The sequence below is a fragment of the Lactuca serriola genome, chromosome 8 (assembly GCF_051521515.1).
Source record: "Lactuca serriola cultivar US96UC23 chromosome 8, Lser_US96UC23_V15, whole genome shotgun sequence".
Lineage (NCBI taxonomy): Eukaryota > Viridiplantae > Streptophyta > Magnoliopsida > Asterales > Asteraceae > Lactuca > Lactuca serriola.
Window position 1 is genome coordinate 225222727 of NC_136415.1, and position 26901 is coordinate 225249627.

General features: G+C 35.7%; 2 protein-coding genes across 2 annotated transcripts; one reads left to right on the forward strand and one right to left on the reverse strand.

The window, feature by feature from the left end:
• Positions 1–3302: 3302 nt before the first annotated feature.
• Positions 3303–3965, forward strand: LOC145067904 (uncharacterized). Its single transcript, XM_079014932.1, has one exon. The coding sequence runs from the start codon at positions 3303–3305 to the stop codon at positions 3963–3965; it is 663 nt and encodes a 220-aa protein (XP_078871058.1).
• A 13616-nt stretch (positions 3966–17581) lies between these two features.
• On the reverse strand, positions 17582–20879 carry LOC145070003 (flavin-containing monooxygenase FMO GS-OX5-like). The gene is made up of 7 exons (XM_079016924.1): positions 20244–20879; positions 19228–19298; positions 18991–19140; positions 18633–18715; positions 18382–18515; positions 17980–18155; positions 17582–17820 (listed from the first exon to the last, which is right to left on the reverse strand). Exons 1-7 carry the CDS (start codon positions 20764–20766, stop codon positions 17689–17691), a joined length of 1269 nt encoding a protein of 422 aa, XP_078873050.1. The 5' UTR covers positions 20767–20879; the 3' UTR covers positions 17582–17688.
• Between the last annotated feature and the right edge of the window lie 6022 nt (positions 20880–26901).

Sequence of the window (26901 nt, forward strand, 5' to 3'; positions counted from 1 at the left end):
CTTCTTTTTTCCATTCTGTCTGAAATACATTTTGAATTGTTGAAATTAATCCTGATTTGGTTCATGTTTAACTAGTTTTTAACGCATTAAAAATAAATAAGTGGTTAACATATTATTAGGTGAATGTGGTTAACCAGGTAGTAACGTATTTCGGTTTCAGTTCTTTAGTGTAAAGCTTTTTATTTCAACTTTCAATGTAGTAGTCTATAAATTTTCAATCTCTGTTTTACTGTCAACAAAGCATCATAATAAAAACTTCCTAAAGTTTTTCGATGTGTGTGTACCTTTGATTCCTAACTCACTTTACATGTTTGAGTGTATAGCTTGATCTCTTACTGTCTGATTTCCAACATTTGGTATTGGAGCATATGGTTCATGCCCAAATACATCCGCTACGAATCCATGTCGTCATTCAGCCAACTTGTTATAAGAGATAATGGTGGAGTGCCATTTCAATGTCTGATCTTGATTCCCACAAACTACACTACGTGGGCAATCAAGATGGATGCCCAGGGAATATGGGAATCCATTGAACCAACAGAGGGAGCAGTTTTGGACGAGAAAAAGAACAAGTCGGCTCGGGCTTTTCTTTTCCAAGCAATATCAGAAGACATCTTGTTATAGGTGGCAAAGACGAAGACAGCAAAGGAGGTGTGGGATTCTTTAAAAACGAGGTATCTTGGTGCTGATCGAATACAAAAGGCAATATTATATACTCTTAAAAGCGAGTTCGAGCCATCGCGAATGAATGACGCAGAGTCTATAGACGAGTTCATGTGTAACTTGAGTGGTATGATCTTAAAGTACATCAGCCTTGGCACTACCCTTGAAGATGAAGTATTAGTTAGAAAGCTTCTCGACTCGGTACCGGATAAGTATCTCCAACTGGTTGCATCTATCGAACAGTACTCGGACATCGATACTATGTCGTTTGAAGAAGCCATTTGTAGACTCAAGGCATATGAGAATCGCATTCGACTCCGGAGTGGGATTCCAAGCACAGAGGGAAGTCTTCTTCTTTCTAGAACTGATGGTTAAGCTGTTCAGAAAACTTCAGGTGGAAGTTCATCGAATGGGAGAGCTCGTGGTTCAGCGTCCCATGACAGAGGTGGACGGAATGGTGGACGTGGAAAAGGAAGTACCAGGGATAGGGGAGGACGTGGAGGTTCGGGATGGCAGAAAATACAGGGAACAACTATAAGAGGAGTATAGATAAGAAGCCTATAAAATGCTTCAACTGTGAAGAATATGGCCATTACGCATTTGAATGTAAAGCACCAAAGAAGAATGGAGATAAAGCTAACTTAGCTCACTTAGAGGAACATGCCTTACTTCTAACTATATATAGAGAAGAAAACGATAACATGGTGTTGTTAAACGAAGAGAATGTGTTTCCGAGAAAAAAACGAGGCAAAGAATGAGAAGGGCGAAGATATATGGTATTTAGATAATGGGGCAAGCAACCATATGATAGGAGTTCATGATTTTTTTTCCAATCTTAATGAAAACATTACCAGGCAGGTACAGTTTGGTGATGGGTCTAGAGTTCAAATATCGGGAAAGGGTTCGATTTTGTTGCAATGCAAAAATGGCGAACAAAAATTGACCACTAATGTGTATTTCATCCCAACATTATGTAGCAACATCTTAAATCTGGGACAATTGACTGAAATTGGGTATAAAATCGAAATGTTGCATGAGTACTTGAGAGTACACGTTGAAGGCGATCATTTAATTATGAAGGTGCTAAGATCAAAGAGCTGGCTGTATAAGATAGTGCTTCAAACCTCCAAACATGTGAGTCTCTTAGCAAGTCTTGATGACATTGAATAGTTGTGGCATGCCAGACTAGGCCACATAAAATTTCAAATTATAGAATCCATGGTACGGAAAAACCTAGTGTGGGGTGTTCCACGCATAAGGCATCCTGCACAAGTATGTGAAGGGTGTCTAGTGGCTAAACGAACTCGTCAGACATTCCTGAAGGAAGCATAATGGTGAGCAGGTAAGCCTCTTGAACTAGTCTATGTCGATATGTGTGGCCCAATCATTCCATCAACAATCGCATGTAATCGTTACTTCATGCTATTAGTTGACGATTACAACCGTTATATGTTGGTTTTTGTTAAAAAGTAATATTATATGCAAACTTATCATTTGAGATATTTGGTTGTTTGGGTATATTTTGTTGTTTATTATTTTTTCTAGGGGTATTGTGGTATATCTTGTAAATGCAGGTGAGGGTTTATGCGCGAGTTTCTAAACCCGAACCTGTTTCTAATGTGCCACAGGTATTTAATGTTGAGATGCAGTTCATTTGGATATAGATTAAGTTGTACTCTAGTTGTATTCTCCCCAGATTAGGGTTTCATATTAGGGTTTCAGTTCAAGTTGATTCAGAGCTTTGATCTTATTAACTTGTTATCAAGTGTTCATCTGAGAGTGAGGGTGATTGTAGTGAGTTTTCTTTTGTATTTGTTTGATGTAAACCAACTGATTCATAGTGAATGAAATGTTGATGTTAGGAAAATATTGAGTTTACACTTTCATACATGGTATCAGAGTTGTAGGCTCCGTCGTCTTCTTCGTTGGTGTTCTTCGGTAGTCTTATCTTCAAACGATGTCATAAAAGGTTGTTTCTAACCCTTTTTGTGTTTTTTCGTCTTTACGAGTTTACGTCGATCTAAAGGTTTTATAAATATTTTAGATCTTTCATTAAAACTATTTTGTTTTAGTTGATTGTTTGTTTAAGATCCTGGTACTGAGAGGTTTTTTTTGTGATCTCTTGCAAGATCGCTTCATCTATTGGATGTGTTGATCGCTTGCTTCTTGAACTTCGGTCGATTAATCTGTTTGTCTAAAATAACTCTCTAAGGGTCGGATTTCATCACCGATAAACCCTAAGTAGAGAACGGGCAAATAGAGTCGATCCTTCGTTGCTTCGTCTTAATAGCATTGTGAGGGGTTTCTTCCTTCGTGGCTTCGTCTTAATAGCACTGTGAGGGGTCTCTTGTTCTTTTTTCCCTTTAATGTGTTCCACATATCTTGTGATTGGGAGTTTCTGTTGTCTTGTACACCATTTATTATTGTTTGTTCTTGTTCTTGTTTTTTTTTTAACTCTGAATTGATTGTCTTGGGCCCCAACAAACGTGGTGACCATCTGGACTTTAAGTCAATACATGAGTTTGTTTCCGTTTTTTGTTTGTTTGAATTTTTCCTTGTTTGACTAGTTGATTCTTTGTGATTTGCTTGATGTTATTCTTTGTGAGCCTTGTCTGTGACTTGTTGTTCTTTCCTGTGTTATGGCTGGTCCTACTAATCCTCCAGGAGGAAGTGGAAAGGATGAATCAATTAATTTTGATGATCCTCTCTATGTCCATCCTTCTGATAATGCTACTACAACCATTGTTACTGTGAAACTAACTGGTAATGAAAATTTTCGTATTTGGAGGAGTTCTATGTCTAGGGCTCTTAAAGCTAGAAACAAACTAGGGTTTGTTGATGGCACTTTTAGAAAGAATAATGTTGAAACTAATAAAGAATCAAAATGGGAAAGGGCTAATGTAGTTGTGTGTTCTTGGTTGTTGTCTTCAATTAGTGATTCAATATATGCTAGCCATGCTTATTCTGATAATGCTCAAGAAATTTGGGAAAATTTATTTGAAACTTATAATAAAGCTGATGGATCTGTAGTTTTTAATGTTCATCAAAGAATCAATTCTTTAAAACAAAATGGTTTGTCTGTTTCTGATTACTTTAATAAACTAGATACTTTGTGGAACGAGTTTGATGGATTAACAAGTGTTACAGAATGTACTTGTGAGGCTGCTGTAAAACTAAATGATCATTCTAAACTAATGAAACTCATGCAATTTCTTAGTGGTTTGGATGAGTCTTATAACCAAGTTAAGAGTCATATTTGCTCATGGATCCACTTCCTAATGTTAAAACTATTTTTTCAATAATCTCTCGTGAAGAGTCTCTTCAAAGGAATGGATCCCTGTCTAGTGATTCTCAACCTGGTCCCAAGAGTCAACCTAGTGCCTTTAATAGTAAGTTCAATAATAAATTTTTTGGTAATACTGGTAATAGAAACAAAGGTCCAGTAGTTCAGTGTAAGAATTGTGGCTTAAAAGGGCATACTATTGAAAAATTTTATAAACTAATTGGGTATCCAAAGGATTTTAAACCTAGAAGTGATATAAATCATAATAGTCAAGGTAAAAATTTCAATGCAAATTCTTCTGTTGTTGCTCCTGGGTCATCTGATGCTGGAGAGTCTGAGTTTCATCAACTTAAACTTATATATTTTCAAATGCATGTCTATATATTTATAGTTATATAAGTAATGTTTAAAGGACTTGGGAACGATAACTCGCTTTATTTCCTTTTCCTTGTTTGGATGTCGCCTGAGAGTATCGGCTATTTTTCCGAATGTTGTTTAAATTTCAGTTATATATTATGTATACATATGTAGATATTAAAGTACTATCAATCAGTTCAGTACCTTTGGGTAGCAAAGGCATACCTTCATTCATTCAAACAACAGAAATTACTAGTAAACTATAATTGGTATAGTTTAAGAGAACACTATCATATACAAATACTATAACAAATAATACTATAACAGAGAATACTATAACAGAGAATACTAGACAGAGAATACTATACAAAGGATACTATACAGAGAATACTATTACTATAACAAGATTCAGAGATAACATAATGTGAGATACTACTTCATGACATATCGACCATTTCATTTTGTCACGTTTTGTAACCAGAATCTCCTGGGAGGAGAGCGTGAGTTTGCGTATAGATCTATACTGGATTGACTATCCTACACCTTGTTGTTCGCTACAGTGGGACTTGCAAGTCTACGGGTGCCAAATGTCATTTCTTCCGACGTCTTTCATCGTCGTGTTATAGTCGGTTTAGTATGGTAACAATCATATCGCATTTTTCCTTAATTAAACCATTGGTTTTAAGGTAGTTATTACTTCAATAGTTAATACAAATAATACTGCAGTACATATACATCTTCCCATTATATTCAAATTGTGATCTTCTCACATAAAGGGTAATATAAAAGTATATTTTGGTAATAATAGTCATACTTGGGAAAAGCTTCCACTGTTACAGAGAAACAAACATACAAAACAGTCGGGTCTTGGTAGAAGACTACTTTTTTTACTAGTAGAAAATATAGGATTTTCTAGGAGTTTTCAAACATATACAAACATTTACATTGAACATTTACAAAACATTTTCATCAAACTTATACAAATATTGACACTAAATACTTATGAACTCACCAGCTTAAATGTTGATCTACACTTTCAAAATAACTTGTATTCTCAGGTCACCAGTAGACAGGTACCGATGACCAGGTTTTGAGAAGACGGAGCATGTTCAAGACTCGTCTTTTATTTGAATTATTCATTTTTGGTGTCGTATTACTAGTAAAGAACACACTTGTATCGAATTATACTATTAATACAATGGATGATGTTGTTGCTTGTTTACAACTTTGCATTGTTATGATATTGTGCATGACGTCCTCCACCCCCCGAACGTTTCCGCCGTTCCGGTTTTGGGGTGTGACAGATTAGTATCAAAGCATTGTTTATAGTGAATCGAGTATATCAACTCATAAAAGATATACAAACTATAAACACAAAGGGTTTAAAATATTATGACCAAGAGTTTATACTTTCAGTACTAAAATACTTAACTAAAAGTATACATAATTACATACCTACATACTTATTATAGAACAATGTCATAGTAGAACATAACAAAAGTATTTAATTGTAGGACACAATAGTCAAACCTTGGCGGTTATATAATCGTATATGGGATGAATATAGTCTGATCAACTATATTTATTTGAGATACGGTGAACGTGTGTCGGGAGCGATTAGGGTGTTGCAACAAACCTAAAACTTACAAAATTATACATATACATCTTCATATACAGAAGAACATGAGAACAAAACATAAAGTAATATACTATAGGAGTGTTTTACGAACTATTCATTCAAAGAACAAACTTATTAGGATTAGCAGTAAGTTTCTCTCATAGAAACTTTTTATTTGTTTATCGCTTTATTTTAGAATTGTTAAATAAATTCCTTACCCTTATTTCTCGTCTAGATAAATGGTTGGATTCCACCTCCCCGACGACCCTTACTTTCCCGGCCAAGAGAATGGAGGAGGGCTAAATGCAGAACCAGAAGCAGAACCTGAACTCCCCTTAGATGATGATATGGCAGAAGACTTTCCAGAAGATCTTGATCCCGAGCCAGAAGTTGAGAATCTACCCCCAGTGGCTCCAATCCCAAATCCTAACCCTTGTCCGACTTTTCAAGGCCCGACACCTTCGTGGGATGGGTACTTGGAAAGGTGGAGCCATGAGCAGGGCCAACCCTTACCATACAACAGAGACCGAAACTTCTACAACGAGAGCAAAGGAGGATCCGCAGATTGGATTCTTCCCATTTTAGTTCGCAGAGTGGCTCGAAATGTTGAACTAAATGTAGCAGCCATTCAACAAACCATAGAACTCGAGGCGGACACAAATTCCAATGTGGATTGTTATCGCAATATCGAACTTACTCTTAGGAGAGACAATGAAACCCTGCTGCATGCACTAGCTGAAACTCGAGCCGAATTCATAGAGCTCCGAGTACGCCAAAGGGTGTACGAAAGACACCTACTTGATGTGGAGCGCCAGCTGGCTGAACTAAGGGTTCACCCGAGGGATACCCGTCACCAGTAATAGATTACTCTACCTTTTTTTCTTTGGTATAAGGAATCGTCTTCCTATATATGCTCCAAGTAGCACTTTACTATGTAACTGTCCTTGTACTGTAATTACTTTTCGTTAGGCCTTTGTCTGTCAAAACTTTTCTACTTCGGATATGACGTAAGACCTACTTCAAGGTCAAAATTTCCCGAACTTATTACACCTTAAATATCAATGATATGGACAGATGACTAATTCCTGTGACAATCCTTGTTCAAATACTTTCATTCTAATATCGTTAGAATTCTATCAAAATCTCACTCTCATCAAATTATTGAGCTATGGTAATTTAGCTCAAGGATCACTTTCAATTCTTGTCGAAGGTTGGATCATGTTATCCACCAACCAACGATAGCCTAGTTCGGAATAACAATCGTCTAGTGACCATTCTATGAACTTACTTCAACACTTTACCAGTACTGTATCATAGAGATGTAGGTCAAACCACGCAAAATTTACATTTACATGAATGAGTAGAATACATCTAGGCCGACCATAATCACTCACGAACTCATTTTCTTATCGTATAATAGAATCATGTTGTCATCCATAAATAGTTAGCCAAACGACGAAACCCCGATCCTTCATATAGACGCAGCTACCTTCCAAGTCGCGGTAACAGCTGCCGTGACAGCTATCCTAGCACAATTCCACGCTGGTAATGCAAACAAAGATGGAAAAGGTGTTGACAGTTTAAATTTTTGTAACAACCCGGGAAATTCACAAATGACAGTAGTCACAAACCCCCAAGTCCACAAATCTGAGTATAGGAAAAGAAAGCGTCAAGCCAAAAATGAGCACAAGCGATCTCAAAGACTCGCCATGCAACATCAATAAATGGCGACCCTTGCCACTTCAGCACCAATCAAACAATATGAGGGAACACTCCCAAAGTGTGACAAGTGTAACTTTCATCATAACGGAGTTTGCCGTGAATTGCAATGCAGCAATTGCAACAGAATGGGGCACACTGCTCATGTTTGTAGAATGCCAGCACGAACCATGTTCCAAACCACTAGCATCGGAGTCAGCCCATCTTGCTATGGTTGTGGTGAAACCGGACACTATAAAAGGAATTGTCCAAAAAGGAGGAACAACGAAAACGCTCGTGTCCACATAACTTCCACCACCGATGCTGGTGCAAGCCAGATATGTCATATATGCAGTGAGATAGGACATCTCAAGAAGGAATGTCCAATAACAAAGAACTCTGGCGCAGACGGGAAATTACTATGGATCACCGCCGCATGAGAGACTACTCCGGACCCACGTTGAAATACTAGTATGTTCCGTAGCGAAAGTTATACTTATAAACTGTTAAAAAATAGTGCAACTTGAATCATATCATTTTGTGAGATCCCATCAGTTCAAGGGACTCTCGTGCTGCATGTACTTGCTTTTTGCAGTATACCTTGTTTGCAGCAGTAGTTTCATAGATAAAACTAATGTACTGAAACTCTGACATAAGTTGCACTGTTGTGTTTTTGTAACACCCTTCTGAACTAGTCTAACGCCAGTTATTCCGAGTAGTCCGAAATTATCATTTGACTTGAGTCAATTCGATCCTCATAGTGCCAGTTTCATGCAAAAATTTTGTTCCCGGTAATTGACTTTTTAACAGAACCGTCGCTCCAGAACTCCTAGGTACTCATGTGTGGAGTGCCTTACGTTTCGTATCCTTCCCAAAGAAACCTCAGCAAACCTCCACGGAATACCACTCGTACGGTACATCAAGTTCAATCCGAAGACCCATACGGTTAATCTATCGCTGAGGAATGTATACGTAAGGGTGGTATATAATCAAGGTTCTACATGCTTAGAATTGATGATTCCGCATTATCTTCTTTTCCTTGTTTGGATGTGAACTTAGAGAAGAATCGTTTATTCGACTGTCTTTTCAGTCTTAATTATATACGACTCGTATACACGAGGATGTGATTGATGAACCAAATATGAGTTCTAATATGAACTTCAGGACAGAGACTGCTCAAGACTACGAGTGATCGTGTTGTCATACGAATAAACTTAGAAGCCAAACAAATGCCTTTCCTGCCCATCAGGACAAGAGATGTAGATAGAACAGAAGTACCTATCCTTTTCCTTAATTCATGAGTAATCATACTTTCTTTTCGATCTTCACGACGTCATAATCAGTATGAATTGGTTGAGTCTACATCGAGCCGACATCATGTGCTTTGTGAAAGCAGTTCTCCTTAACCTCCCTAACAACAAAATTCTAGTTATTTACAGCGAGAAATCAAGTATGAACCTTCGCATCATTTCATGTAGTTAAGCTCAGAAGCGCTTACAAAAGGAATACCATGTATTCCTTGCACAAATCACCAGTTACGAGTGCTAGAGGAGGATGTCCCCAAGACGACCTTTTGAACTTGTTTTGGACACTACGGGTTAGTAGTGACGCCGTTCGGATTAACCAACGCACCAGCTGTATTCATGAATCTAATGAATAGGGTGTGTCGTCCTTACTTGGATCAGTTCGTCATTGCTTTCATCAATGACATACTTATCTACTCTCGTAGTAAGGGGAGCATAGCTAACACCTACGAAGGGTCTTAGAAACATTAAGATCGAAGAAGCTTTATGCGAAGTTCTCTAAGTGCGAGTTTGGATTCGAAGGGTCGAATTCTTTGGGCCACGTTGTTAGTGAGAAGGAAAATTTATGTGGACCCTCCAAGAATCAAGGCCATTGAGAACTGGTCAGCTCCGCAGACACCTAAAGAAATTCATCAATTTCTCGGTCTCAATGGCTACTATTGTAGGTTCATATAGAACTTCGCTAGCATCGCGAAACCGCTTACTACATTGACCGAGAAAGGCGTGGCCTTTGACTGGGAAGAGAAACAAGAGAAGGTGTTCCAAACACTGAAACAAGCCTTGTGCACCGCACCGATATTATCCCTCCCAGAAGAGATAGAAGATTTTGTTGTGTATTACGATGCATCCAACCAAGGGCTTGGTTGCGTGCTTATGCAAAGAGGAAAGGTCATTGCCTATGCCTCTCGTCAGCTTAAGACACTCGAAGCCAACTATGCAACACACGATCTTGAGTTAGAGGCAGTGGTATTTGCTCTGAAGATCTGGAGACACTACTTGTATGGTACAAAGAGTACTATATTCACAGACCACAAAAACATTCAACACACATTCGACCAGGAAGAAGTATCATCCCAGTGAAATCAAACAAAAGAAAAAAAGTTGTATCCCGATGGTGAAAGGTTAGCTGGAATGCCAAGCGAGGAACTGAATTCACTTAGGAGCACGAGAAACAAATGAATCAGAAATATCCTCATCCGTTCGCATAGTCTTCAATTCTTGCTTAAACTCTAATTTCGGGAAGAAATTCTCTCTAAAGGGGGGATGATGTGACAACCCGAAATTTCTATATTGTGCAACCATTCAATTCAATCAAAGTCAGACTTGTTTCTGTTATCTATTAGCACTGTTTAGAGTCTGTTTAAGTGTTCTAAGCATAGTACATTCAAGAATCGGGTGTTAGGAAGTATCTGCTTGAGCCGCAAGTGTAATAAGCAAGTTTTAACTACATAATTTGGAGTTTACGACCACTCCAACATGAGTTTACGGCCGTAAACTCATGTGGGTCGTAAACTCATGGCTATATAATAGAGTCTTGGCCATTTTCAACTCTTTTAATACTTTCAACTCTAGAACTTAATTTATCTCTCAAGTATCATCTGATTTCCATTTTGATCTTCCAAATTTGTAAGAATCCTTTCCTTTGAATTGTTGTAACATCTCTTTATCTAGTATGAATCATTGATTTCATCCAAGAAATCACTTCATTTTGATAGATCTTCAAGTCTTCTTTATTTCACCAAGAACACCAAGAACACACACTAGTGTTCTTGGACCTTATTCACCCTTACAAGCTCCTAATACGTAAGTACACTACCCTTAGCTTGTTATATGCTTGAATCACTTAGGTGCTGTTTGTTTTTTTAAAAAAAAACCACTTCAGACCACTTATTTTTGTGTCGTGCAGCACACGCGCAACAATTGGCCTTTCGCAGCTGTTTGTTTTCCTGAAGACTTCTGACATAAAAACTGCTGCGCGTGTGCTGCGTGGCGCAACACTAAACCAACTGCTTCAAACCTCTTCGTGCCTTACTTTAACTTACTGCAGCAGTCTGTAGACATTAAAAACAAACAGAATTTTTATTAAATGTTGCATCCTTTTGTTCCACCTCTTCTGCTACAGAGGATTACAGAGGTGGTCCGCAAACTTAAGACATTTTCGCTTCTAAAAAACAAACAACACCTTAGTTTACACCTTGAAATCATCAAGAAATCAAGAACAAAAGGCGTTTACGGCCAAGACAATCTCCTTTGGCCGTAAACCCAAATTAAGGGTGCAAATGAGCCCTAATCTCCTCCTAAGCCTTGGACTTGAGTCTAGAACACTTCATTGTAACTTATAAGACTTAAAAACACAAAATGATACAAGATACCATGATTTTACAGCCGTAAACTCTTTGGGTCGTAAACTCATGGTCGTGAACTCCCTTGATCATGCCATCTTGGCCGTAAACTCCTAAGTGAGGCCATACATCCCTTACATTCAAACCTATGTGGTTTAACACATCATTGCAAGTGTTACCTAGTACCTAAGGTTGTTGAATTTCATGATTAGATGTTATAAACACTAATTAGATACATATATGTATCATTATATGATAACTAGGATCCATGTGTGTGCTCAAGTCTTCAGTTGACACATAGCATCCTTTATCGATCTTACGTTCGAGTTACTCACTACAAGTGAGTTCATACCCCTTAACTTATCTTTTAAATGATTTTTAATGCTTTTATGGGGGGTAATACAAGTGGAAAACATGTTAGTTATATAATCAATCACATGTAATTTATAACTACATTTCAAACAAAGGATTTTATATACTTCAAACTGTGTTTCAAACAAAGGATTTCTTATACTTTAAAAATGTATTATCAATCAAACTGCTTTTAAATTGTATTATAAATTGACATCAAGTCATCAATATTTATTATTAAAGTCTTCAAATGTTTTACAAAACTTCTTTTTTTAAACTTATATATTGTCAAATGCGTGTCTATATATGTATAGTTATATAAGTAATGTTTAAAGGACTTAGGACTGATAACTCGCTTTATTTCCTTTTCCTTGTTTGGATGTAGCCTGAGAGTATCAGTTATTTGTCCGAATGTCGTTTAAATATCAGTTGTATATTATGTATGCATATGTAGATATAAAAGTGCTATCAATCAGTTCAGTACTTTTGGGTAGCAAAGGCATACCTTCATTCATTCAAACTACATAAATTACTAGTAAATTATAATAGGTATAGTTTAGGAGAATACTATCATATACAAATACTATTACATAAAATACTATAACATAGAATACTATAACAGAGAATACTAGACAGAGAATACTATACAAAGGATACTATAGAGAGAATACTATACATAGAATACTATTACTATAACAAGTATACTATAACAAGATTCAGATATAACATAATGTGAGATACTGCTTCATGACATATCGAACATTTCGTTTTGTCACGTTTTGTAACCAGAATCTCCTGGGAGGAGAGCGTGAGTTTGCGTATAGATCTATACTTTGTTAAACTTTGTTTATAAGTCTTTTCATAGCTTTGCTAAACTTTGTGTTTTTGGTTATCTTTGTTTTGCAACAAAACTGAATAATTTTGACAAATTTTCTGAACGTGCTAAAAATTGTGTTTTACTTGGTTATTCTTTGGAACAAAAAGGTTATAAAGTTTTGAGTCTTGATTCAAATTTTGTCTTTGTTTCCAGGGATGTCAAATTTTATGAGTCTGTATTTCCGTTCAAGCTTAAACCTTTAATTGGTGATAAAACTAATACTTTGGTTAATCCAAGTGACCCATTTTCCTATGATGAGCTAGTTTTGTCTAGTTCTCTTCAAGAAAACATTAGTTTAGGTGACTTAGGAGTAACCCTTTAGTCTGTAAGTACTGGAGCAATTCATAATATGGCTGAGACCTCTAATGATGTGGTCAAAAACCAGGGTGACGAGGCAGGTATGCCACAGGTTGTAGTGGATGTTCCTAGTTTATTTACTATGGCTGAGGAAAATATTTTAGAACATAATAGTCCTTCTGATGATCACTTATTAGGGGTCACTCGGTCTGGTAGAAATGTTTGTTTGCCAACAAGGTTTAATGACTTTGTTGTAGAAAGTTCTCACAAGTATGGTTTAGAAAAATCAGTGAATTATTCTTTGTTACCAAATGATAGTAAATGCTTTGTGTCAAATCTTAATAAAACCTTTGAACCAAGTACTTATTCAGAAGCTTCCACTGATCCAAAGTGGATCAAAGCTATGAATGAGGAAATGGAAGCCTTATATAGAAATCATACTTGGGATATTGTTGATCTTCCTAAGGATAGAAAACCTATTGGTTGTTATTGGATTTATAAAATTAAGTACAAATCAAATGGTGAGGTTGAGAGATATAAATCTAGACTAGTTGCTAAAGGTTATAATCAAAGGGAAGGAATAGATTATGAAGAAAATTTTTCTCCTGTTGCTAAGATTGTTACTGTAAGAGTTTTCATATGTGTAGCTGTTAATAATTATTGGCCTCTCTATCAATTAGATGTTAATAATGCATTTTTATATGGTGACTTAGTTGAAGATGTTTATATGACCTTGCCAGAAGGGTATCACACTAAAAATGATAGTAGAGTGTGTAAACTTGTTAAGTCCTTGTATGGTTTGAAGTAGGCTCCACGAAATTGGAATGAAAAGTTGTGTTCTTCTCTTTTAGTTTTTGGTTTTGTTCAAAGTATAAGTGATTACTCTTTGTTTGTTAGATCAAAAAATAATACCATTGTTATTTTGCTAGTTTATGCAGATGATATAATTCTGACTGGTAATAGCAATGTGGAAATTGAAAATGTTAAATTGTTTCTTAAATCACAATTTAGGATTAAAGATTTAGGTCTATTGAAGTATTTTTTGGGAATTGAAGTATTACCCACAGATAATGGTGTTTGTTTGAATCAAAGGAAATATTGTTTAGAGTTATTACATGAGTTTGGTATGCTGGGCTGTAAACCTGTTAAAATACATTTGGAAGTTAATGTTGTGTTTAATAGAGATTGTGATGATAATTCAGATCTTGTGAGTAATATAACTGAATTTCAAAAACTCATAGGAAACTGATTTATCTCACAGTTACTAGACCCGATATTAGTTAAGCAGTTCAAGTATTAAGTCAGTTTATGCATAAGCCCAGGAAGTCACATCTAAATGTTGCTTTCAGATTGTTAAGATATTTAAAAGAATGTCCTGGAAAAGGTATTGTGTTTTCTATGTCTAATGTTTTTGGTGTTGTGGATCTTAAAATTTTTAAATGATCTTGGATATAAATATTTAACTCCTGTTAAATTGTTTTGTGATAATGAATCTGCTATTAAGTTAGCATTAAATATAGTTTTTCATAAGAAGACAAAACATTTTGAAATAGATGTTCATTTTGTGAGAGAAAAAATTGAAAGTGGAGTTTTAAAATTAGTGAAAGTTGATACTTCTAATCAAAATGCAGATATTTTAACTAAGTCCTTGACTTCATTTCAACATGAGTACTTGTCTAAAAGACTTGGACTTTTAAATTTGTTTTCTGGAAAATAAGTTTTTCAAATGATAAGTTTGAGAGCGGGTGTTAAAACGTAATATTATATGCAAACTTATCATTTGAGATATTTGGTTGTTTGGGTATATTTTGTTGTTTATTATTTTTTCTAGGGGTATTGTGGTATATCTTGTAAATGCAGGTGAGGATTTATGTGTGGGTTTCTAAACCCGGACTTGTTTCTAATGTGCCCCAGGTATTTAATGTTGAGATGCAGTTCATTTGGATATAGATTAAGCTACACTCGAGTTGTATTCTCTCCAGATTAGGGTTTCATATTAGGGTTTCAGTTCAGGTTGATTTAGAGCTTTGATCTTGTATTAACTTGTTATCAAGTGTTCATCTGAGAGTGAGGGTGATTGTAGTGAGTTTTCTTTTGTATTTCTTTGATGTAAACCAACTGTTTCATAGTGAATGAAATGTTGATGTTGGGAAAATATTGAGTTTATACTTTCGTACAGTTTTCATGATAAAGACGAAGGATGAAGCCTTTGTAACCTTCAAAAGTTTTAAGACACAAGCAAGGTTTAAAAGTACGGAATCGCGCCTTGAGGCGTTTTCCCTCCGCCTCATGAGGCGTAAGCCTCAAGGCGGAGTGAGGCGTAAACCCGAGGCGGAATACAATATATATATATATATATATATATATATATATATATATATATATATATAAATTATATATTTATATAAAAAATAAGATACTAAACATGTCATTTTAAGCTAATTTCACCATCAAATCCATTAGTTATAAAAAACACATTCAAAAACATAAAATAAGTCTAGAACATCAAAGTCTTAAACTCCAAAACAACAGCCACTTAGGAAACACACACAAAAAAACACAAGTTAGTGAAAAGTTCAAATAAAATAATCAGCATCATTCGCATCATTTTCAAACCGGTCACCCTCGTCATCGTCAATCAAATTCACTTCATCCCCGTCATCCTCGTCAATCAAATTCACTTGAACATTTTTCCTTTTCCTAGTTCCACTCCCTTCCCCAATTGTCCCGCCACCTCTAGGTCTTCCAATAGCCCTGCCCGCTCTAGCACTTCCAATTACCCCACCATCTTCCTCCCCTAATATCCCGCCACCTCCAATGTCATCTTCCTCACCATAACTTGGGGCGGCTATCCACTCATCATCCGACAATACATAATCAACAACTAAGGGGTCATCTTCTTTTAATTTAGTCCTCTTAATGAACTTTTGCTTCAACTTTTTATTGTACATGATGTAAACCAAGTTGTTCATTCTTTCGGTGTTTAACCAGTTGCGTCTCTTGGTATGGACTTGATTGAACGTACTCCAATTACGTTCACAAGCCGAAGAATAAGAAAATTAACCTTGAATATGAGCAGACCTCCAGAAGAAGTGCAGAACCGATTCAACTGAAGAAGTGCAGGTGAGATGCGATTTTGAGATGAAGAGATGAGCGGCGATTTAGATTGAGCGAATGAGGTGATTAGGTCAATAAATGAAATGGGTTTTCAGTTTTATTATAAAACCGGTCAATAAAACAAAGGTAAAAAGGAAGTCGACGTAAAAAAGTCAAAATAGTCAAAGAAAAATTGAAGGCGTACGCATCTGGAAAACGTTCCGCCTCAATCGATTCCTATGCGCTTCACTGGTATGAGGCGTGCGTATCAAATCTTACCATTGAGGCGGCGCCTCTAGTTCGATCAACCTCCGATTCGCCTCAAGGCGCGCCTCAGGGCGTGCGTTTCTCATGTTTTTTTAAACGATGCGTATGTATAACCCTAAAGAAAATAGAGTTGTGGTGACACTTGATGTTGTTTTTAAAGAGAAAAGAAAGTGGGATTGGTTCATGGCCCGAGGCGATGAGCCAACATCAGACCGGTCTTGGTTTCAAACATTTATTAATAATGAATATGGAAGAGAAGCCCACCAGCAAACTATAGGCGGCCATGTTGAAAACCCTACCCATCAAGACAACGATGACTGCTCCACCATCACCACCATTCACATCACCAATACATCAAATGAAAACTATTGGTTTTCGAAATTTGTTTGAAATCTATGACGAGGCAGAGCCAATAGAACTTGAACCAGAAGAGTTATTGTTTTTTGGTGAAGAACCAACGAGTTACTCAGAGGTAGCAAACGATCAGGCCTGGCGGGAAGCAATGAAGAAGGAACTTGATTCAATTGTTAAGAATCAAACGTTGTACCTTGAGTAATCGATGCAATCTGACTTTGTAGTTGATATATCAGCGGACCATTGCTTTCTCCAAAGTGTTCTTCCAATTCCAACTATAATTCTCTTGCAACAGTTGCAAATATGAATGATCCAGCAATTTCTTTTGAAATTGAATTAAATATCCAAGAACATACCATGTAATCAGTTCCAATCCATTCATCTAACTCATTTTCTTTAGATTCGGGTTGTTTTGTTGTACTATCAACATAGCCGATCTTCTTTTTTGCTCATAACGCCAGACAAAATTGAGAATTTCCATTGAATCCAGTTTTCGTTACCAGTAAGAAATGTAGAAACCAAAAACATGCTTGGAGAATCTTGTCCTTTAGGGATAAGTGTAGAATTGAGTGAATTAATCTTTGAATTGATATCCATAACTGGATCAATCTTCATCTTTTATAATAGAAATTAATTTGGATTAAAGAAAAACAGATTGCAACTTGCTCTGATACCATTATAACATACAGAGAAAATATGAAGAAGAAGATGAATAGTGAAATGAGAATCTTACTCTGTTATTACTCTTCAGCTTCTATTTATATTACAGAGTACATTAATATATGGCTATTACTAATCAGCTAACTAATGAAGTAACTAATTAACTGATCTAACAAACTTGAATAATTACACACGTGTTTGAATCTTTATAAATGTCCAAGTGAAAATTGATGTGAAGTAATCTGTTAATCTTACAAGAGGGTTTGTTGGGTGATTTTCTAATCGTTCATGTTAGTTACTAGAAAAAAAATCCAAGCAAATTTATGATTATGTGAAAAAAATAAATTATGGTTTCCAAACCCCATATAAAATAGTATGCATATTCCCTTTATAAAAACTACTAATTCATTTGGGTTTGGAATAAAACGATCAAATGCCACATTACAATAGACAACTTTCTTGATAAAATGATTTATATTCCTACGATTGCAATTGATATGCACAAATAAAAATTAAGGAAATTATAATTGAAACACGTCTCGAAAATCATTAGGATGAGAAATCCATTGCTCAAGAAGATTCCTACAAATCACTTTAAGTCGATCATCTATTCGCAATCCTACTTGAGCAGCTAACCAGTCCAAATATTCGAACTGTAAAAACCATCAATTTCAAAGTTTAATAAGTAGTTAGTTTAACAATCAAAGTCATAATAAGTATGAACAAAATCCAATCAATATATTACTTGAAAGAGAAAATTACTGAGAATAGCATATTTTTTCTATGCAGTATTCAAGAATTGAGATGATTACCTTAAAACCTAGTGAATGAGTGTAGCGCTTTGGGTTCCCATTTTCCTCCATTTCTCGATAATGTTTGTGAACATCGGCTAACATCTCGTCTTCCGATGGTAACGATATTTTCCCGGACAATGCAAGTGCTACCCACTTTGATTGTAGCTCAAACATTTGAAAATGAACACCTTGATCTTCATAATGATATTAAATGAGTGTTTGTTACTCAATACAGAAAGAATAACTTAATAAAGAAAGTCGGAGAAATAAGTCTTTTAAATCCTATGTTGTTAAAACTCGCCCTTGTTTATTTCCCAAAATATGGCGTCGTTTTCTCAAATATTTTTAAGCATCATTTACCAAACAAGTGATGTAAATAGAAAAAGAAAAGAACATGGTTTAGTTGACGGATGTACGTACTATATGTTAGTCCAACGAAAGCAAGTCTAGGTGCGAGTTGTGGAGGGAACACATGTTTGTATAGTGGTCCAACACGATTGTCATCCACATGCACAATGTTGTTTGTCCTTAGAAATGGAAAATGGAATTTGTACCTATCAAATACACCGAATCAAATAAGAGTTTTGCGGTTTATTTTCATAGAATTTCGAAAATAAAATATGGGTTCTGAAAAAAAGAATAAAAAAAAGGGTTTTGGATGTAGTTCATACCCGGTGCAATGTAAGATAATATCTGCTTCAATAGAATCTCCATCTTGGAAGAAGATGGTTCCATCATCATAAACACGATTAATCTGTTCAAATGTCAAAATTTTGTTCATAATGGTCTCATTTGTTACAAATGACAGATAGGTTGTACTATGTCTGCCATGAACCGGACTGACACAATGTCAAGAGGACAAATACTGCATTTTTTTTGCACAATCTAAAAAGGTGTAAGAGGGTCTCACTCTCCATATCTCATCCTAATTATAAATACAAGATAGGTGATACTGTATTTGATGTGTATTGGACTGGCAGTCTGACGCTTAAAAAATGGTAGTTTAAACACATAGAGACTTGGATGTACCTTTGAATGTTGCCATATATTTTCAAACACATCCAACTTTGAGACTTTGACATTTAAAGATCTTGACGAAAGATGAACCTCTTTGGCAAGTGTTGCGATTTCTCGAGATATATCGAGTGCACTAGGCCCGTTCCCAATCACTACCACGACCTATTATTGTGTAGAAAATATTGATACTATTGTGTTTATTAGTTAAAATGAAACAAAAAAAAAAATATGAGAAAGATGTATACAAACTTGATCTCGATATGGTTCAGGAACTCGATAATTGTGACTATGAGTTTGTTTTCGTGACCATTCCTCGATACCTGTCTCGATTTATGCAAACTAAAATTTAGCTATACATTTTTATGGAATAATAGTTTAAATCTTACGAAATATAGCTTGATGTGCTAAATTCAGTTTTTTTAAGAATTTACAAAGGATGGTTTTAAATAAACTACTTATCACTTCTATCGCCATAATTTTTCTAAAAATATAAGATTTTTGTTCTTTTTTCTTTATATTATTATGACCAATATTTTTAAATTTAATTAATTAACATGATACATTTTATTTGTTTGTTTTTCTTTTTAACCATGAACCGTCCCCATATGATCTGGTCCGATAAAAAAATAAAAATTTTAATGATTAAATCATAAAAGAAACATATTCATTTACTGTTGAATATATATTTGATTCAAAATTTTATGAAGTAAATTACTTTATATAAAAACAATAAAATTAAAAAAAAAAATGAAAGATTTTATAGATGGTTAAACCAAAAAATTTCGAACTAAAATGACTTTTACCGAACTTGGCCTTTAAAATATATTACCAATTTACAAAGATTAGCAATAAAGTATTATATAAAGTGGATTCAACCACAAAAATGATGAAAATTAATATATGAAAAATATATTATTGATTTATAAGCATTATAGATTATAAAATTTACACATAAAAAAAATAAAAAAAATAAAAAAATAAAAAAGAAGAAGAAGAAAACTACTTTCCAGCCATTATTAATAGCAATTCTATAAAAAAAAATTTAAAAAGAGTATTAAAAATATCATGAAATGTACTAAAAAGACAAAATACATAACAATCTGAGATTATATATATATATATATATATATATATATATATATATATATATATATATATAACAACATTTGAAAAAACAAAAAAAAAAACAGAAAAAAAGAAAAAAGAAAAAACATGGTTAAGCAGTCACGTGAGCCGGCCGATCACTGTAGAATTACATTACATACCAGGAACATCATCGGCAATTCGAGGCTCAGTATGGTGGCCGCTGCAAACCACCACCGCATCAAACACCTCCGCCACCGAACCCACCTCCATCGTCCTCCACTCCACCACAAAGTCACTGTCTAACGACTCGACTCGCACCACCTCCGAGTTAAACCGAATCACCTCAGTGATTCCGAACTCGTTAGCAAAATCCTGCAAAAACTTTAGAACCTCTTCATGACCGGGGAACATTCTCGGATCACCGTAGGATTTGTCTTCAAATGAGTAATCGGAGAAACCCATGAGTGGCCGAGGGAGATTTGTTCGGAGGGATGAGTAGAGACTGCTGTGGACAACGGATCTATTGGGGTCGAGGTGAAGAACATCGCCGGCCTCGACTTGGGGTTCGTAAAGCCAGGTTCCACCGAGACGGTTTGATTTTTCAAAGACGGTGACTCGGTGGTTCTCTCGGAGAAGCTCCCGGGCGGTGAGTAGGCCGGAGGTGCCGGCTCCGATGACAGCGATATTCAGAGAACGTGTCATGATGATGGGGCGGCGTAAGTTGAGTGGGGATTGGGTAAGTGATGGAGTATGTTTTTTTGGTTCAGCTCGATTTGTTTTTTGGGATTTGTCTAAATTTGACAAAATGAATATTATATAAATCAAATTGTATCAGAATTTTGTTGTGAAGATTTGTCTATATTTGACAAAAATAATATAACTTAAACAAAATGTACCATAAGTGCCTTGATTAGAATTTTGTTTCGAAAATGAAATCAACGCTTGATGAAATGAGTTTCTGAAATCTTCACTTTGATATGAATTATTAAACACATTAATCATTTCATTTAGCATTTTCGGTAATCCTACTTAATAAAATCAATCTCATAAATTTTGACACATGTCATTTTATGGTTTTTTTAAATAAAGATTATCCTCTTTTCAATTTTTGATTTGTTTCAATTTTTAAAATAAAAGTCATATACTTATATATCTAAGTATTAAATATGATATATGATATTAAATTGCAATAAATATGTATCTTTTTTATTTTAAAGTTGTACATTAAAAAATATTTTTTGTTTACACTTTAATGTTTAATTTTTTTTAAATCAACCCGTGTAATACACGAGTTTCACACCTAGTATAACATTAAAATTTAATTGATTAAAAGGAATAAAAATATATACCATACACATAATTAAAGTAAGGGGTTGTTTGTTAGCCTCTTAATCTGTAAATTAAGAGGCAAACTCTTAAAAATTCAGATTTAGACCGTTTGTTTGGGTATTAATTTTTGCCTCTTAATTTTGTTAATACCTCTTAAAGTTTTAGATGTAGAGCCATGTCTGAACTTAAAAAAAACGCGCTTTCCCCTTCCTGCCCTAAAATTTCAACACTCTTTTTCGTCACTCCATATTTCACGAGACCAACGTCCGTTTCTCCCACTCAACCCCTTTCCGAGCTGCCTCCCTTCACCATCGACTTCGCCGCCGACAACCCCTCTAACGAGGCCGCCTCTTCCATCGTCGTCGGTAGTGCCGACTCCCTTCGTCGAAGTAGCCAAATTTTCCGATTCCAGGTGAAATTTTATTCCTTTGCCCTAAAACTCGATAATAAGATCTCTAGTTAATCGATCTCTGTTTTGGGTGAGGATCTAAGACGAAGTGGTTGATCTCATGGGAGTTAATCAGTGAGTTGCTATGAAATTTGTGACAAGTTCTATATATTGGGTGCAATGACTTGTGGCTTTCCTGGAAATCCATGAAATTCGACATGCTACTGTGAGGCTTCCTATTCAATACATATTCATTATGTATTATACAATAATCAAATAATTTATTATGGTGGCATCAATATGTTACATCAGATGGTTAAACTTGTTCATATACAAGATTTAGAGGGCTCATTTTCTGGTTATAAACTTCTTCTATTCATGTATTCCATTTGAAATTCAAATCAATGAGAGTTTGATTTATGCATTTGGCAACAAAATCTATATTGTATATGCTTTGGTGTTTGTATGTTATTCATTTGTGATATGCAGGTGGAAGCTAAGTGGGCTTTGTGGAGGGAAGAACAACAAATGTCTAGACCTGAAGCAATGTTGGGAGGAGCTCCAGGGGTACATGGACATAAAATTCTATCAATACTTTGAAAGTTATGGCTATATAACTGATGTAGTAATCACGTTTGACCTTCCATGAACCCAACAAGAATTTTGTTGAGGTGAAACGAGCACTTCCTAAAGACGTTATTCTTGGCAGCAATTTTGGCTATTATGATATTCAAATGGATGTTAATAGATTTCTGCAACAAACCTCTGGTTTGGGGCAGGAGGTGGTGGTTAAGATCAGCAAGAGGCAGGTGGTGGTGACAATATGGGCGTCAGACAAACAGGTTACTAATAGTTTGTATGTCATTTTTAAAAGTGTGGTTGGTAGGTGGAAATGTGTAGCTCATGTTTGCAATAGTTGTATCTGATTCCATTTATCAATTGTGTACATCTTTTTCATTTTTAATGTTTGCAATAGTTTATCTATTTCTATTTATCAATTGTTTACATCTTTTTCATTTTTAATGTTATTGTGGATTTCTTATGGTGGATTTCGTTATTGTGGATTTCTTATGGTGTTGGTGTTTATATTTGGATTTTGTATGATGCTTATATTTTTTTATAACTATTCAAGAAGTTGGTTAAATTATTATATAACACAGAAACATTGAATTTAGCTGAAAATAATATAGAAGGGTAAAATGGTCATTTTCCTTATTTAGCACATTAATTTAGAGGTTCCAACCAAACAGTATGTTAAAAATCAGATCTTAAAAATTCAGAGCCTCTTAGAAATTCAGACCTCTTAAAAATTCAGAACTTAAAAATTGAGATCCTGCCAAACAGCCCCTAAATGAGTGAAAATTTTACTCGTAAAACCGCTAACTCATCGAAATTGGATGGCATTTATTGTTTGCCCATTTTGACCAAAATATAAAGATATTTTTACATACATTCCGAGGTGTCTTATTTATTGTCCATTAAGTGGAATATGTTGGGTTAGACATCTCCACTCCGAAATGCCCCATTCAAAATACGTAGTTATTTTTCAAAAAAGAATAATAATTGTTAATTTATTCAAAATGTCTTAAACATTGTTTAGGTTATTCAATTTCCCATATAAATGTGGTTAAATTTAAAGAATGGCATCCTTTACGGTTACACCAGAAATTCTTTTATTTTGCAAAAAGGTTACCGTTCTAGCTTCCTCTTAGTGGAACTGCTAAGACTAAAACTCCATATTACGTAAAGTAAGTTGAACTCTTAATTTTTTGCAAATATACCATTTGGAACCAATTTTCTACACATGGAGAGTGAGTCTCCCTTGTTATGTTTAGGGTTTTAAGATTAGAAGGGATATATTTAAAATAAACCACTGTTTTCAAACAAAACCCATATCAAATCAAGTATCAAATACAAATATCCCCAAGATCAGTGTATCATAAAGTCTCCAAAAACATAACATCGAAGGATATATATATGATCACGTCTTTGCTTTCCCACGATCATCTGAAGTATCTGAAACATAAAACTTAAACTGTAAGCACGAAGCTTTGTGAGTTCCCCCCAAGTGCCATCACATAAACATATAACATCATGCATATTAGGTCTACAACTAACAGAATGAATTACCCCTGAGCCCACAACATGAGTTTTGCTTGCCTTACTGGCCCGGGGCTCATGTCTAGTTTGCTCTCGAGCCCACAACATAAGTTTGGCTTGCCTTACTAGCCCACAACTTATATCTGGATTGCTCCTGAGCCCACAACATAAGTCTGGATTGCCTTACTGACCCACAACTTATGTCTGGCTTGCTCCTAGGTTTGTTGGATTCCGCACAGAGCAGGATTGCCTCAACCCAACCATACTATGTCGATATATACATAATCGATAACATATATCCAGCAAACAGATAGTCATATAACCAATCAGACAAACAGGAAGATCTACGGATCACTACCTCATAGCAACATCCTACATACTAGGACACAGATCTTAATAGATCACTACAACATAGCAACATCCTCTATACCAGGATATATAACCTAGTGGGACAACATTGGTGCCTTCGACCTACAAGTACAATGAGGAGAACTTACCTCTCAGTCTGAAAAGATTGTTGAATAGAAAATTGTTCCGTTTATCAGCTCTATTGGTCAATTATTCATTGGAATATGACCAAACTTAACTTATAATCAAAATACCCAAAAATACCCTTAGGTCAAACTTGGTCAAACCTTGGTCAAAGTCAAAAAGTTAAAAGCCCATCTAAGTCAACTCAGATAAGTACGCTGGCCTTGCTCAGCTTGTACGTAGGGCGTACTCGAGCTTTGACCAATTACAGGGTGTTGACTGCATATGGTCAAAGCTCGACATTGTTCCGTTTATCAACTCTATACCAGGATACATAACCTAGTGGGACAACATTGGTGCCTTCGACCTACAAGTACAATGAGGAGAACTTACCTCTTAGTCTGAAAAGATTGTTGAATAGGACATTGTTTCGTTTATCAGCTCTACTGGTCAATTATTCATTGGAATATGACCAAACTTAACTTGTAATCAAAATACTCAAAAATACCCTTAGGTCCAACTTGGTCAAACCCTGGTTAAAGTCAAAAAGTTAAAAGCCCATCTAAGTCAACTCAGATGAGTACGCTGGCCATGCTCAGCTTGTACGCAGGGCGTACTCGAGCTTTGACCAATTACATGGCGTTGACTAGATATGCGCATCGTACCATTTGGTACACCTAGTGTATGCGACTACCTCTCCTCCCTTCTAGTAAGAGCTTAATTCTTTAAGCTATTTCGTCTAAATTCTAGATCTAGTCCTCAAATGTTATCCTTAATCATAAAGTTCCCAACTTTATGGTCTTGCATGGCTATTAAGTGCTTAATACCAAAAACCCTAACTTCTTAACTCATTAAGACATCCTAGTTCATGCGTGGAAGGAAGCTATTGATCAAGACCACATTTTTATGTTTCTAAACACACCAAAACATCTAAAAGGACAACTTATATGAATTAGAGTAACCCATACTCATAACACCAAGCTTATGGTACCAAAAGAACACAAATTCATGGCTAAACAAGATCTAATCAATACTTCAGCAAGTTTAGAGCTTTTTACCTTCAAATGGTGTCAAATGATGATGTGATTCTGGATCCAAAGTGTTCCACTCTTTTAAGATGGTCTCCTCTTCTTTCTTCCTCCTTCAAGATCACTAAAACATACAAAGGGCTCAAGATGTTATCAAATGGATTAGGGTTGTAAAGGGGTCGAAATGGGGCTAGAGGCTGATGAAAGAAAGAATCCTTGAGAGTTAAGGATGTTTAAATATGGTCCGAACCCTAAAAATTAGGGTTTGCACCCCAGCTACCTATGCCCAACGTACACATGCAGCCACCAAAATTTACAAAAATGCCATTGGGGCCAAAATGAAAACAATTCTCATACTAAGGGCATAAATGAAAATATAAGGAAATTGAGATGTTACAATTCTCCCCCACTTAAATCAGACTTCGTCCTCGAAGTCACTCCTTACTACCCTTCAGACATACCTGAGAAATTGGGCAATTCTTCCACGACCATGGTCCGAACTGAGCATTCGGCTCATACAAGCGACTGCCTCCCCATTCTACAAGTGAAACCTAGCCTTAGAAGAACTACATATCCTGGCCAATAATGAATCCTTGACCCGCTATCTTTAACCCTTGAAGAATGATCATTACTACTCTTCCCAAAATCCCCAAATCCAAAGCCTTTACTAACTATTCATTGTTGTTAAACCCTTCACCTGAAAACAAAGAGACTCCCAACACGATTCTCTGTTATAAGCTGTTGTAGAGAAACACACACATATATCGCCAATATATACCACAACTCCCTTTAACCATTTCAAAGTTGAGGCTTAATATAAACAAAATTTGAGAGACCACTCAGAAACCCGTAGCTACCAACAAACAACCCAATAACTTGAAAATACTCAACCATAACCTGAATTGTAAGACCCAACTGCCAGAGAGAACCCCTCATATTGGGAACTCCTGAAACTTCAACCACCAATCAACTCCATCTATATACTTCCCAGAACTGGGAACCCCTCAGTCTAAACCTCAAAAACCATACCCTAAGACTGATGATCATCCATATGTTGTACCTACCCCTAGTACCAGACTAGGAACACCACCAGGTCATGTAGAAAGAATACTTAAAAGACATTGATCATGAATTTCAACCAACACTAAATCTGGAAGTTGTGCTCAAAAACCTTAAATACACACTTGACTTCCTGACAATTTATCACCAAACCACTGCTCCCACGAGCATAATGATGGTCCATCCAAGAATTTCACGTTGCATCCAAATCCCTTATCAGCTCAGGTGTACCTCCACCTGACAGATCACTCAAGACATATACAACAAACTTCGAGACCCAAGATTTCAGAACCACTACCTAACACTGGTAACCAAACTCCTAATAAACAACCTACAATGAAACGAGTTCCACCATTGCAAACATTCATCAAGTGACTTCCAATGTACAACCAATTCATCAACCAAAACAAACTTTTACTGACCACATGATCCAAACCGGCTAGTCCGTGAGTCTCCTAACTC